General features: G+C 43.6%; 2 protein-coding genes across 5 annotated transcripts in view; one reads left to right on the plus strand and one right to left on the minus strand.

Annotated features, from left to right (window-relative positions):
• Positions 1–289: 289 nt before the first annotated feature.
• IFT22 (intraflagellar transport 22) lies at positions 290–7,960 on the minus strand. 4 transcript variants are annotated; one of them, XM_031968039.1, is made up of 5 exons: positions 7,791–7,960; positions 6,531–6,641; positions 6,316–6,405; positions 5,643–5,845; positions 290–3,615 (listed from the first exon to the last, which is right to left on the minus strand). In XM_031968039.1, exons 4-5 carry the CDS (start codon positions 5,818–5,820, stop codon positions 3,467–3,469), a joined length of 327 nt encoding a protein of 108 aa, XP_031823899.1. In that variant the 5' UTR covers positions 5,821–5,845; positions 6,316–6,405; positions 6,531–6,641; positions 7,791–7,960; the 3' UTR covers positions 290–3,466. The 4 variants fall into 4 exon arrangements, with proteins under 4 accessions (XP_031823899.1, XP_031823897.1, XP_031823898.1 ...); XM_031968037.1 differs by having other exon boundaries at positions 6,531–6,607; positions 7,791–7,957; XM_031968038.1 differs by lacking the exon at positions 7,791–7,960 and adding an exon at positions 7,444–7,607 and having other exon boundaries at positions 6,531–6,607.
• A 378-nt stretch (positions 7,961–8,338) lies between these two features.
• Positions 8,339–15,455, plus strand: part of COL26A1 (collagen type XXVI alpha 1 chain) — a 205,186-nt gene continuing 198,069 nt past the window's right edge. The window contains exons 1-2 of the mRNA XM_031968034.1: positions 8,339–9,036; positions 10,835–10,920. The gene's annotated coding sequence lies outside the window, so the exon portion shown is untranslated. The remainder of the gene's footprint in view (positions 9,037–10,834; positions 10,921–15,455) is intronic.

Genomic DNA, 15,455 nt, shown 5'->3' on the forward strand with positions numbered 1-15,455 from the left:
GTCAGAACGAGTTGGACATAACTAAGATGACCAAGTAAGGGACTCAGCACTAATTTAATCTATGTTGTATTTCTCCTTTTTTTGTCATCTGTATACAATGTTAAAAGTATAGATTGCAGGGCTTTTCACTGAAATTCTAGAGAGCATTCATCCTATATCCTGGGAAGCCTTGTAAGCATTATGGCGGTCACTAGGACAATGGTCATACCTACATGTTTTGTCTCAACTCAGAGACCAGCTCCTTAAGAGACGAAAGACCTTTTCTTGGGCCACTTTTTTCCCCCCCCACTCTTGGTCCTCATTCCTTAAGTAATAGTCACTGTTGATTGACACAACAATAAGACCTGGGTGAAATTTTCCTTTATGATTACACAATGCTGGCTGTAATTACGGTACTCTAAAAGAGCAATTAGATCCAATTAGTTGTCAGAAGTGACAGCTCAATTGGCAAATCATGAAAAATCTAGCCGGGGGACTAGCTGATGAAAAGAAAATGGCCACTTACAAATGGATGGATCTGCTCAATTTATTGTGAAATTAGATTCTCTTTAGTTCTTTGGTCCACCCTATTACCCAAACAAAGATAATACATATGGGGTTCTCTTGAATTCTTTGGTCCACCCCCCCTTATATAAATAGTGCTGAAGAGAAATGATATTCTCTTTAGTTCTTTGGTCCCAGTCTTCAAAAACTGGGATACTTGGGAGTGCCTACCATGTGTAAAGCACTTTGGGGGAAGGAAACCCCTTGCCCTCACAGCATTTCCTATCTAAGGTGTTAGCAGTGAGATGAGGACCAGGAAAACATTTAATTTCAAATCCTGCTTCGGACACCACTTCCACGACCTGACTACATTGTTGAGCATCCTTGGGTCCATTCCCAGCATCTGCCTTGGACGGACCCTGCACTTGCATCTAGCTCCAGATCTAGGATCCCAAGTGTTCAGAGAAAGGCAGATTCCTTTTTAGCCGAGGATCATGTGAAGAAATTGAAGGGGACAGCAAGTGGGAATTGAGAGGACCCCACTGACTCCATCTTGTAACTAGTCAATTGTGGAAATTGGGAGAAAACCTTATTGCCTTTTTTGAGCGCAGTCCTGGAAGTTGGACCACCTCCACACCTCTTATTTAGAGACCCTTAACCAAGGATGTAACTTATGCAGATCAGAAACCAGTTGGATCCAGAGTAACTCAAGCTTTCTCACAATTGTACATCTCAAGCAAAACCACATCTTCTCTGAAAACTGGTCCAGTACTCATCAGTTATTGCTTCCATTTTCCTTTGATTGCTACTGACACTTGGGGGAATGGGATATTTCGGGAAACTGTACCCGTTTGTTCTCCCCCTCCCAACGCTCAAGTCCCTAATCTTCTCTCCAATTAGAAATCAAATTACCTAGTGTTGTTTTGTTTCCTTTTAGGTGACATTTTTAATGTATAAAAATTTGTTTCCTCCTGTATGTAGGGTCCAACCCTAAGCTGAGGAAGACTTTCTTAGTTTTTTGGCATACATCATTTAACAAACCAAAATACTTGGAAGCTCAAACCTGTTCCTTTAGTGATTTCATGGCAAGCTGCAGAAAAGTGGAAGCATTGGAACTGGGTGACAAATGGATTGGACAGTGGAGATTTAGAGAAAGGGGATTCTAGGCAGTACAAATGGGAGCAAAGGTGTGGAGACAGGAAGGGGCTTCAGATTGTAGGGCAACTGAAGGAGTAGTGGGAAGCAAAGCTGATAAGGAGCTTCAGGGCCAAATGTCAAGAGTGCCTTGAATTCCAAGTAAAGAAATCTGGACTTTAATAGAAAATGTGGAAGTACTAAAGGCTTCTAAACAGAGGGGTTACAAAGCCCTGCAGGTGCCAGAAACATTAAGCTGGAAACAGCATGATGATCTGATGTTATAGTCTAAGCCAGAGAGGAAATTAATTCAACAGTCTAGTTCTGGGAAGAAAGGGATCATATACCTTATCTTTGGGGTTGAGGATATTCAGCATAGTCACTCAAATATGGTTTTTTTGAATAAATGAATACAGAGAAGATGAAGACCTGAACTAGGATGGTGGCAGAGGGAATGGAGAGAAGGGAAGAGTTACAGGAGATGTCACAGAGCTATAAGCAATGGAACATGACAGCCAGGTGTACATAGGGGATAGGGACAATGTGGGGAGGAAGAGGATGAGTCCACTTTTGAACATGTAGAAGCTAAGGCAGTGGAGAAGGCATTATCATAGAGACAATGTGGATCTGAAACTAAGGGTCTGAAACAGCTGGTGATAGACATGAGATTTCCCACATCTCTATTTTAATTTTAAGAATAAAATTTATATCTGGTACATAGAAGGTGCTTAATATTTGATTGAAGTCATCTCTATCTTAACCTAATTTTAAGAATAAAATTCATGTCTGGCACATAGAAGGTACTTAATATTTGATTAACTGACTTCAATTTATTCACATTTATCCATAACAATCAGCATTTATGTGACACTTTTTAAGTTTTGCAAAGTGTTTTATGTATGTTCTCATTTGATCGTTACATGTTATCACATTTGAGCCTCACAAATACCCTGGAATATAGGTGTTAGCATTTTCCTAATTTTACAGACAAGGAAACTGAAGCTGCAAAAGTCGTTCTTTTTTTACTATAATGTGTCTATGTGCATGTGTATGAGATACGTGTACATTCGTCTGTTTATATGTACACACACATGAATGGAGCTATAGTTTTAAGCTATATGTACTGATAGTTTATTTCTGACTAGTTACATATGACAATATTTAAGACAGTTATAAAGGCAGTAGGGAAAAAGAAAAATCCATCTCAAAAAACATGAAAATTTGCTTATTCAATGAATTGAAAGCCACATGCCTTTATAACCTTTGGATATGAATCCTTTAGCGTTTTTCACAAATTAGGTGATATGAAAATATAGCTTCCCTTTTATGGGAAGCAGCAGTTTGGTAAGGATGAAATTGCCCTGATGTTGATGAAACTCTTATTTCTAATAACTGGCCTTGAAGCCCCTAATCCATTTAGCAGAGTTTTCATAACATTATGGAATTCTATATAAAAATAAACATTCCATTACGCTTATTATTGAGAAGACAACACATTTGATTATTACACATCCACAGCAACCATCCTGAGGGACAGATTGATCGCTGAACAATAGCAATAACATTTCAGAAGAAACAAAAATTAAACAAACAAAACTAAGCCTGACTTGACAGGTTTCTGACAATATAAGAAACGGACAAATTCACCAACGGTCGGTATTCATAGTCGGTATTCATAGTCGGTATCCGGACAGTCACCGACTTCCAGCAGAGGAAGCCCAACCTCTCGGCAGATCTTGGTGCCTTCAGAGAGATTTCAAACCTGGGCATGGGGTGGGCAGAAGGCGGCTTTCAGGCGCACCCAAGATGACGGCAAGTCTTCTCATGTGAAGAAGGAGTGATGGTCAGGTTAGGTGATGATTGACATCTCTTCCCGATCTCTGCTCTCAGACACTGAACTGACGATACTTTTCAAGTACTTGATGAATTCCACGCGGATCTCCTCAGGCTCCTCCTCCAGGTTGGAGTGGACCAGTTTCAGTTTGTTTAGAGGTGCGGCTGCAATGTGAAACAGGAGGGTATCGATCATTCCTCAGAGCATCCACCATGCGCCAGCCCCGAGTGAGGTGCCCGGCACTCAGGGGGAGTTTGTGCTAAGGTGTGGGCACGGATGGGCAAAATATGAAGGGCATGGATAGAAACTAGCCTGAGGTCGTGGAGAAGGGGGACAAATACCTGGGGGAGAATAGCCAAGCTGAGAAAGGGGGAGGTATAGCCAAAGCCAAGGCTCAGTGATGGCAGAGGGAATGCCCCAAGTGCAGTCAAGATGGGGCCAGTTATGAAGGGCTTGAAACGCCAACCAGGGCAGTTGGCGCCCCTGACATCTGAGCAACCTGCTTAGCCACACTTGGGGTTGCTTGTTTTGGGAGTTGAGGGGAAGTCAGGACAGACCCAAGTGGGTTGGGAGAAGGAAAGCATTAAGTGAGTGTGTGTTTGTGTTTGTGTGTGTGTATGTGCACAGAAACTGGATCCATTCAGAACTCTGAGGCCCAGTGGTTGACTTTTAAAAGCACAAGTCTCTACAATTTTCTAATATTCTAAAATGAAATAGTATTTAAGGTTGGTTTAAGGCAGGGTCAGCTCCAGTCCACCATTTGGCAATAATGTAGTGTCCCAACTATAGATCCCACTGCCACCAAAATCCCTTAAAACATGTTTTGTGCCAGACACACAATAGATACATAATAAATGCTTATGGAATGATTTTCCATTTACTTTGATTAAGATAGTTCAAACATTTACAATGAGCAATTTTTGTCCTCCAGCTGGTTTTCTGACTCTTCCTAGCCCCACTTGGCTTTTCTAGGAATGGTTGACTATTTCCTTCTCCAGATCATTTTACAAATGAGGAAACTGAGGCAAATGAAGCTAAGTGTCTTCTAGGGTCATCCAGCTAGTAAGTGCCTCAGGCTGAATGTGAACTCATGAAGATGAGTCTTCCTAATTAATTCTAAGCCCAGTCCTCTTATCCACTTTGCACTAAGCTGGGACAATGAGCAAAGGATAAAAGCAATGATGGTAATTTCCCAAACTATTATACAGTGTACCATTTCTGTAATATATAAGTCACACGGCTGACTGGGATTTTCTTTAGATTATTATTATTTTTTTTTTTACCACAGTGAAGACAGGAGATTGAAAGGAAATGCCTAATTTCATTAATTATCTTCAGTTACTGAACAAAAGCTCATTAAATATGCTTGAAAAAAATCACGAAAAAACAAACATTGGAGCCAAAATGTAACCTGAAGACATTTTCATTTCATAGTTCATGGTCCAGAGTGCCAACTTACTATACATAATTACATTAGTTTGGTAATTACATGTTTTTCATCTTAAGAGTTCTTCTCCCCCCCCCCCCCCTTAATCTCTGTTAGGCAGTGTGCTTTAGGGGGGAGCACCAGGAAAATGGGAACTCCTATCCAGCCTCTTAGATACGTACTTCTCAGTACTGCAAACTCTGAGAGTTTGCTGACTTGAATTTCCCTAAACGAGTGAAATTCTGGGTTTCATCCCTCATGTTTTATCTCTGTAGATGTGTTTGTAGTGAGTCCAATTCTTCAAATACATTGATATACTAGCATGTATAATAAGACAGTACCTTGCAAAATTCCCTACATACAGGAGGTACTAGATCTATGTTGAAGATAGTGGTAAAAACTTTCTGAGGGTTACTTCTTTATCAAAATGACTATCAATATGATGGTAATCTCTGGGAGCATCAGTTTTCTGAGATATATAACTGGATTGGATGAAGGGGTCTTTATGTCAATTTTATTTTATTATGTCAATTATGTTCCAATGATGGGTTTTTTAAAATAGACAGCAAAGGAACTAAGGTAAGACAGCAAGCAAAGCCCACAAGACTGTAAGCGTCAGATCGGGGTCAATGAGACACACATTCATGGGTTTAATCTTTAAGGCGCTGTGAGAAGCTCCGCCACAAAAAGTTGAGAAGGACTTCTGAGAAAATATGCAAAAAGAACCAAAGTTCTCTTTACAATGAGCATTTCCAGCCTCCTTACCCAAAGACAGGCTGCTCTTGTCCACTCCAGAGCCTGGCTTGTGGTGCGCAATTAGGAGACACTGATTGTCCTGCAGCAGCTGCTGCTGCACGAAGCAGGAATGCCACATTTCAATCTCCTTCAGGTGGCTGGGGATGTCAGCATTGAAGATGATCACCACCCCTTGAGAATCCTTCATGAGGGCGGGCCAGCACGATTCAAACCTGCCGAGGAAGACAAGAGCCTGGTCAGGGGGGTCTGCCCAGGGAGGGCTGTGTCTTCGAGGGTCTTGTCTGTTTGCAATGAACATGCTTGTTGATCTCATTCCATCGAGTCCAAAAAGAGACATTTACAGGCTTAAGGCCACAAACTGCACAAGGCCACAAACACAAGGGCAGTTAGCTGGTACAGTGGGCACAGCACTGGGCTTGGGATTGGGAAGATTCATCATCCTGAGTTCAGATCCAGCCTCAGACCCTCATAAGCTGTGTGACTCTGGGCAAGTCACTTCATCCTGCCTACCTCAGTTTCCTCATCTGTGAAATGAGCTAGAGAAGGAAATGGGAAACCATTCCAGTATCTTTGCCAAGAACACCCAAAATGGGTCACAAAGAGTCAGACATGAATGGAAAACACACACACACACACACTCTCTCTCTCTCCCTTCCCCCTGAGAAAACTGAAAAGCACTTACTTTCTATCTCCTCCGCAGTCCCACAGCTCAAACTCACACCCTGTCCCTTTGTTGTTGCTAGTTACTTGGGGGTTCTCAAATTCCAGGATCCTAAAGACACAAATGGATTTGGGAGACATAATGCGTCTGGTGCTCGCCGAACATCCCCTCCCTCCCCGGCCCCGGCCAGGGGGAAAGGAAAACCTCCAGAAGACAAACCGGGGCTCAGAACTCACCTCACACCCTGCGTTGGGTTATACTCGGTGATGTCAGAGGACTCCGTCAGGAAGTTAGCCAGGACAGTTTTGCCGCTCTGTGCAGAGTGATAGCATTTTTATTTTGTTCCACTAAAGGTTGGGTTCACAGAGTCACAGGGATTGAAATCAGAAAGACCCTTCACTGACATGCAGTACAACAACACATTCCCCAAAAGACACCCCCATTGCAGCGGGCCAAGGCACTTCACTGGGTCTGTCTCAACAGTAATTACAACTGGGCTAACTGGCTTCTGTGGTTCCCCTCATGACCCCACAGCCGAGTTCTCTCGGCTCCTGGCAGGATCAGTGCCCGTCCGCATAAAACCTGAGGCTCTGGCCATGGGACCTTGATTCCAGCAGCAGGAAGGAGGACGTCAGACTCGCGGATGCTCCGAGTCCCCGCTGGTGTGACTTTGGGCAGGGCGTCTGTTTCGCCTCCCTGGGTCTCAGTTTATTTGTGAAATAAGAGGGTCAGTCTAAGGGTTCTAGTGCCCTGAGATCTGTAATCCCTATGATTTTTATCAAGTGACTCCATCCCTGGATCCCGAGGTAACGCATTTGCAAAATTTGAGGCTGATCCTCTAAGGCTGGGGCTTCACCTTTTTGGGGTGGAATTTTATAATTTGGAAAGAAATTAATTCCCAAACACATGTTTTAAAAAGCTTCCTGCCCCGATCAGGGGTCCTTGTTCTGAAGGCTCTTGGTCTGTCTCTGGCCGCGGGGGGCTCAGTTGCTCCCACACTCCGACAGAACGCAAGCCCCCTGAAGGCAACGTCTGTTTCCGCCTCTCTGGGCCCAAGCCCAGCTCAGCACAGAATTTAGCCCCAGAGGAAGTGCGAGGGGACTGGGCTAGACATTCAAGGGGGGCGGGGCCTTTCGGCAGCAAACCTACCATTCCTCTGACTGCAAGCCCCTCACCCTCTCCAAGCCTCAGTTTCCACGTTTGCCGAAAGAGGGGATTCGACGGCAAGGATTCAGGCTCTAGCTCCGCGATCTAAGTCGCGCCCCTCCCCGGGTCTCAGTTTCTCCGTCGGTCGAGGGGGTGGGCACCCCGCCCCTCCCCCACAGCCCTCCCCCACCCCTAACCCGGGAGCACCGCCCCAGGGTAGGGCGGAGGACTCGAGTCGGGTCCGCCCTCGCCCTCACTTCCGCCCCTGTTCCCAGAGGAAGACGCCGAGGTTCGGGGGCGGCCACACGGCCCGCAGGCCGCCCCCCTCACCCCCCGCCCGCCGCGCCCACCTCACAAGGCCCCACGAACAGGATCTTGGCCTTAAGCATGGCGCCGGCCCTGTTCGCCCGGGCATCTCCCGCCGCCAGGCCTGGGCCCCAGCCCGCAGGCGCCGCCGTTGCCAGGACTCCGAGATCCGCGTGGGGCGTGGCCTAGAAGAAAGTTCTCGCTGATTTGCTACCCTTGTGTTTCCATGGTGACAAGGGCGGGGCAGGCAGGCGCGCTCGCTGCGCAGCCGCAGTTTCTCAGGGAGCGCGCGCGGGGGGTGCGCACGGCGGCGGCGGCGACGAGACTGGCGACGGTTTAACTGCTCCGGGTTCCCTAGTTCCCTGAACCTACCTTGACCTCGCACTCACTCCGTATAGCGCCCCCCATCGTCTCATCTTACAGATAGGGAAACAGGCTCAGGAAGGGGCGTGGCTTTTTAGGCACAGGCCACAGATTCCCTGATCAGAGCTGGAAGGCGTTGCAGGGATTCCCCCTCCCCCCTTCCCTCCTCCCCTCCCCCCTCCGCTTTTACAATTGGAGAAACTGAGGCCCAGAGAGGGGAAGTGACCCCGTCAGGGTCAAACGGCAGCCCCTCGTTAATGCCTTCCTCTGCCATCCGGCCTGGCCAGGTCCTGGGGGGGCTGGGGGGGGCTGGCCCCTCCCCCATTGGCTTAGACCCCCGAGTCAGATTATCCGGGACCCGAACCTCGGAAACCGGAATATTTATTTGTTCGTTCCGAAGGTCTCGGTGCCGTCTAAAGTGACGAGGATAAAAAAGCCCCTCCCCCTCCCCCCCATAAAGGCTTGTTTTAATTCTGGAAATAGGAGTTTTTGCGACCACCCTAGGAAGCCTGGGATAGCGCCGGGGGGAGGGGCTGAGCTGTCCCACTTCAAAGCCCCTTTCTACCTTCTGAGTCAAAGCAGGCATGGCACAGTTCTGTCAGAAGGGGGAGCAAGAGCGCGCTATAAATTACTTTATTCTTCAGTTTTGGGGTTTTCCCCCTTGTCTCTTCATCCTCTAGTCCGAGCTTCTATCACCCCACGCCTAATTTTTTTTCATTTAAGCCTTTGCTAAAATACTTGGGTTGATGGAGAATCCACTACCTCCGATTTTGGATGACGATCCAAACTTTCTAATAATATGACTTTCATTATCGGCAAGTTCTTCCTTAAATGAACTCTACACTTGTCTCCTCACACCGTCCTTAGCTTTACCTGCCTGAATAAAGCAGCTATCGTCTCCCATGTGATTATTTTTCAGATATTCAGGTAAAGGTTAAGGTCATTTAATTCTTTTCTAAACCAAGAATTTTTTTTTTTTTTTTTTTACTGATTTTTTAAAATTTTAATTCGACAAAGGAGAAGCTTGATAACATCCCCACCCACCGGCCAGCAGGGGAAGAGAAGAGGGCATTTTGCTTTCCATGGTGCCATGCTTGGCCAAGTACAGGGCTTGACTTCCTGGCAGGAAATATCAGGTTCACTCATGGGTTGGTAGATCTGTTTGGCAGGGTTAGAGACTTGGTACTGTTTGCAGTCAACCATAAAGTTACTATAAAACTTTTTTAAGTAACTTATGGTTGTTGCGCATCAAACTACATTTCCTGTTTTTATGCCTTTGGACTGATTGTCCTCCAAGCCTAGAATGCTCTCCCTTCTCACCCTTAGATTCTCCATCTTCTTCAAGATTCAGCTTAAATCTCGCCTTCGGGAGGCCTGTTCGGGCCTTACTTCCAACTAGGTACATACCTAGCTCCATTCGTGTCTTTGTTAGAAAGTGAGCTCCGTAACAGCAAGTTACGTCCGTCTTTGCTGGTGCTTAATAAATGCTTGTTGACCAAGTCAATGATATGATCAGATTATCAGATTAAATATAGCCCATCAGCTCAAAACGCAAACAGAAATAGGGCCATGTAGAAAACCACATAGTAACATCAAGTTCTTTTGTGTTTTATTTGTCAACTATTCCCCAGTTATATTTTAATCAGGGTCACTGTTTGCATGCCCCCCCTCTGATCTAGCTGAACATCATTTTATAGATGAGGAAACTGCTTTAGGATAGGAGTGCGTTTCAGGGACAAACTAATAGAATCAAATGTTGAGGCTGGAGGCAGACTTTTTACTAGGGACCTAAATGGCTGACTAAAAAGTTTGAATTTTATTTGGTAAACTGTGGGAGAAGGAGGACCCCGAAGGCTCGTTCTTGCTGTTAGTAAGATTTCTGTTTGAGACTCCTTACGCTGAAGGCAGTGGAAAATGCTGTTTGCAGTAGGACTTGGCAAGAATCTCTAACTGCTAAACAAACCTACTTACTCAGTGAGCTATTACAGAGAAAAAGGGGGCAAGTTCACAATGTACAGCCTCTGGAATTGTCTCAACTCCCACTTGCAAGAATAAGTTAGGAATTCAGAGCATAATTACTGTATCTCCCTGAGTAGTTGGGGATTGTTTTTGTAATACCATTATTGCTTACAACCCCCCACAGGTGTACTTCCCTTTATCATTATGTCAGCCAGACTTAGTTTTTTTTTCTGGGGTAATTGGGGTTAAGTGACTTGCCTAGGGTCACACAGCTAGGAAGTGTTAAGTGTCTGAGATCAAATTTGAACTCGGGTCTTCCTGACTTCATGGTTGGTGCTCTATCCACTGCACCACCTAGCTACCCCCCTAATTAGCTTTTAGAAAGGGTATTTACAAATCAGTAAGAATAGTTAGCACAAAAATACTCCTCCAAAGTCTATTGACACATTGTCCCATTATCCATATAGAATCCAGAGAGAGAGAGAGAGATGCTCTAGCTTAGAGAACTCAGGAGAAAGGGACAATTCACAGCTGCTGGATGCTGGAAATCCCTTCATCCTCTTTGTAAGTTTGCTTAAGCAGTTTCCCTTATGTTTTTGTCCTGGGGCTCTTTGTAGAATCTTACAGCTGCTTTTCTTGGGATAGAAGCATGATAGAATAGTGATGGGGACTACAGTGATCTAGACATCTCTTGGAGTTCTACTTGCTGAAAACAGAAGAACTAATGAAATCTTGATTTGTCTTAGATAATTTCTTTCTTCCAAAGGTAAAAGAAATGACAAGGGAGATTGCTATTAGAGTCCTGATTCTGAACAAGAAAGCTACTGAAAGAGAAATGATCAGGACCTGAGGGTAAGTGGTCATTCCACATTAGAATTTGGGATCTTGAAGCAAGAGGAAGGCAAGCATCATCTAATATGCATACATTGTATTTTCCAAAAGCATATTTCAAAGGATTCAGATAGAGTATCATCTAAAGTTTTCATTCAGAAGAGGTAGGAAGCTCTCAAGAATAAAATTCTAAAGACATAAATAAAAATTATTTCAGTGAGGAAGAAAAAAAGGGAGTTTGGGAGGAAGAAAAAGGGGAATATCAAACAAACTATATCATACCCTAAATGCAAATGCTGTTCTACTCTCAGTGATCTTTACAAGATTATATAAAGAAATGGAGAATTCTCACTCAAATGGAGAAAGCTCATGGTCCTAATTTTCAAAAAAGGGGAGAGATTGCAGCTGTAATTCATTGAACTTGATTTAAATTCTTGGCAAAATCCTAAGATGTACTTATTATTAAAGGAATGGTTTATGAGCATTTAGAAAGAAAAGCAGAAATAGCTAAGAGCCAGTATGATTTTTATCAATAACTAGTTAATTAGATTAATATCATTTCCTTTTCTGACAGTAAATTATTGGATTGGTAATTCTGGAGAATGCTTATATGTTATAACTAGATTTCACTGAAAGATTTGATAAATTCTCTCATGTTCTTCTGCACAAGGTGGAGATATGACAACTAGCTAGATGGATTTGAAACTGATGAGAGATCCGGTTCGAGGAGAAATCATGGGATCACTTTAGGGAAATGTCCTTGGCCCAGTGATGCTTAATTATTTTTTTTATCAGTGTCTAAGATGAAATCATAGATGTCATTGTTCTCAGATTTGCTTTGACACATAGCTGGGCAATGATAGCCTCTAAAGCAGGGGTCCTCAAACTACAGCCTGCCAGCCAGATGTGGCAGCTGAGGATGTTTATCCCCCTCACTCAGGGCTATGAAGTTTCTTTATTTAAAGGCCCACAAAACAAAGTTTTTGTTTTTACTGTAGTCTGGCCCTCCGACAATCTGAGAGACAGTGAACTGGCCCCCTATTTAAAAAGTTTGATGACCCCTGCTCTAAAGTGATTTCTACAATGGACTGCATTGAATAAGATAAAATTTGAATCAACAGATTTAATAGATGAAATCAATCAAGTATTTATTGAGTACCTACTCTGTACCAGATTCCCATAATTCCCTAGGGAATTTTAGCAGACTGCACATTCACTATGCGGCAAAGTATGACATTGTGGCTAAAATTCCATTCAGTTCCCTGTGCCCCCATCTTAGGAGGTACCATTGCTCAGTATGTCAACAAAAGGGAGAGCAGGGTGGTGAAGTGATTGCAAATTATGTCGTAGGATCATCAACTGAAGAACTAGGTATGGTTAGCTTGGAAAAGAGAACATGATAGTTATCTTCTAGTGTAGAAAAATCTCATATGGAAAAGGGATCAGAAACTTGGTAGAGTTGGCCTCTGAGGGCAGAAACAGGAATGACGAATAGACAGTAAGAGAGATTTCCGCTCAATACTAGGAAAGACTTCCTTGTAATGAGAACTTTGCAGAAGTAGAACAAGTTGCCTTGGACAATAACGAGTTCTCCTTCCCAAGAGTTTTTCAAGCCTAGGTTAAATGAATACTCATCAGAGTGTTGGAGAGGGAGGAGTTCTAGGTAGCCTTTGAGGCTAGATCCAAGACCCATTCTCTGGTTTTGCAGGAGTATGAAGGATGTGTTGAAGAGGGAAATGCCTGGAGGCAGAGAGATCAATTAAAGGCTACTTATAGCAGCCTGGGCAAGAGATGATTAATCTGAAGGCAACTAAAATTGAACAAGAGGGGAGGGATGTGAGAGATACTGTAAAATTAAACTTTATTGGACTTGAAACTGAATGTGGGAGGTGAGGGAGAAGGAAGAGTCAAGGATCATTCCAAGATTTTGAATATAATTAACTAGAAAATTTGGGGGCTCATTAACTGAAATGAAGAAATTAGGAGACAGAATATTTGTTTTCCAGACAGATAATGAATTCAATTTTGATCATGGAATTGGAAGGATAAGTCTGTATGGCAGACAAGTGAGATTAATAGGACTTTATTTATGGGAATGGTGGATAAGACTACACGAAAGTGGCCACTTTCTGTCTTCCTTTATCTTTGTACAAACTTTTTCCATCCTTTAAGACCCAGCTTGAATCCCACCTGCTCTATAAAGCCTCCTTGGCTATTTCAGCCTACCCGAATCTATTCTTCTTTCTTTGAATGTTTCTCATAGATATTAGAATCAGTACAATTTAATGTTTAATTACATACCTTTTTTTAATTCTCCTGTTGGTACAGCCAAACTTCCCTAAATTAGTTTTGATCAGAAGTCTTATTTCTTTTATATTTCAAGGATCGTTGCTATTTCTCATGATGAGAATACAATCCATCTGTACTTTAGTAGTTTCACTATTTTCTGTGCCTTGTCGCTTCCATTCCCAATTGTCATTGTGATGTATAAAAAGTTCAAGAGACATAATTTCTGGGCAATTAATCATTTTATTTAACTATGCTAGCGATAACAACAAAAGGTGAGGGGCTCTCTTTAATGCCAAAGATCCCCCAAGAAATCCACTCAGTGCTCATATGCTTTTGAAGAGGTCGTGTTCCTGAGGATGGCAATCACTTCTGATTGGTTAGCAATGAATGAGGAAGTAGAAAAGGAGAAAACCTTAGTAGTGATTTAATAATTGGTTATTAATATGAGAGAAATAATTTTTTTCATCATCTAGTGACCAAAATTTGAGAGATGATGTAGCATGTGGAAGAACACTGAACTTGAATTTGAACCCACGATCTGTTGTGTGCTACCTGGATGATCTTAGACTAAATCACTCTACTTTTCTTAGCCTCACTTTCTCCATATGTAAAACAAACGGGTTAGACTAGAATCTCAGGGTTTCTTTAACTTTCTCTATTTGTGACCCTTTTTTGCTTGAGAAATTTTTATGTGACCCTGGGTATACAGGTGTATAAGATAGGTCTACAAATCAAACATTGACCGAATAAATCATAATTTCATGACGCTCCACATTCACTTAGGAGATCCCATATGGAGTTATGACCCACAGTTTAAGAAGCTGGGGACAGAGGACCTCGAAGATCCTGTCCAACCCTAAGACCCATAATCCTAAAATCCCATGATGGTTGCATTTAGCTTGGCAAGTTTTTGGAAAATAGACATACTCCCGATTTTCCAGGCTGGATGCCCAGCCCCAATTTGAAATCTTCTAGCACAGCCTCAAGAAGCTCTATGTTACATGGGATATTGGAGTGGAATTTGAGTGGAGGAGGGGGGTCCCCCCTGCCTCCTTCTTTTGCTTTCAACAACCATGGATTCGATTGAGTTAACTTGGTGTGAAGCCGATTGTGTATCTTGGCCACCAGGTGGCAGCATTCTTAGATCACACACCCTGTGGCTGGGATTTTCCCAGAGGTCCCAGCACCTATTAGCCCTTAGGGGCCTCTTCTTTTCCCTCCCGAGTTAGGGGCTGCAGCAGGCCCTGATTCTCTTAAAATAATGGAAACTACAGTTTTGGTAGCTGCCTCTGCCATTTGGGAAAGTGCTTTCAAGCGAACACACTATATGGCATCTCATCCATCAGCAACTCTGGCAAGAACAAGAATAAGACCTGTGCAGGACCATTCTGTGCCCTTTTGTCAGAGAAGGGGGGGCCACAGATGTGGATATTGCATCTACTCTCAGGCTCAGTTATTATGGTGGGTGGTTTTCCTGAGCTGCTTATTTATTTATTTATTTTTGTTAGGGGGATAGAGGGACATTCTTGTAAGTGAAAATAAACAAGAAAAGAATATATTAACAAAAGAAATAATTTTTTAAAGGGCTATTCTTTGAAGTGTTCAGCCTAATTATCTCTCACTAATCCTTCCAATCATTTCTCAAAATGAGGGAGGAAAGTGTCCTCCTATGAAATTGCCACTTTTCCCCCAAAGGGCAGGAGTTATAATTTCAGGGTCTCTTTTCAGAGATCTGGGGCTTCAAGGATACATTGTTGGAGATTTGTTACCCCCATCTCGCCTGTTAATGTCCCCGAACCCTCTATGACATCTCACCTACTGTGCCAGTCACAGCAGAGACAGTTTTGAACCATTGTCAATCTGATACTTTTTGGTTTGACTGATAGTGTGCACAGTTTTGCTTCTTTCCTTTTCTCTCTTATGCTCTCAAACGCACTTTGGGAAGTCTTTGCAAGAGTTACCAAGGCCCGGCAAGTTCACCTCTGCAGCATCTCTTTGATTTACCTCCTTCTCTCCTCTGACACTGCCCCCTCCCTCAGTACAGACCCTCACTCACTCCTGGACTGCTGCAGTAGCTTCTGTGGGGAGGGGTCTGCCTGCCTGCTTTCCCCCCTCTAGGCTGTCTTCTACTTGGTCACCAAAGGGATTTCCCTCTAGTGTAGGTCTTACCATGTCACCTCCTTGCTCAATGAACTCCAGTGTCTCCCTACAGCCTCCAGGATCAAATACAAAATATTCTGTTTGGCATTCAAAGCCCCCTTGGATCC

Source organism: Sarcophilus harrisii, chromosome 4, assembly GCF_902635505.1.
Source record: "Sarcophilus harrisii chromosome 4, mSarHar1.11, whole genome shotgun sequence".
Lineage (NCBI taxonomy): Eukaryota > Metazoa > Chordata > Mammalia > Dasyuromorphia > Dasyuridae > Sarcophilus > Sarcophilus harrisii.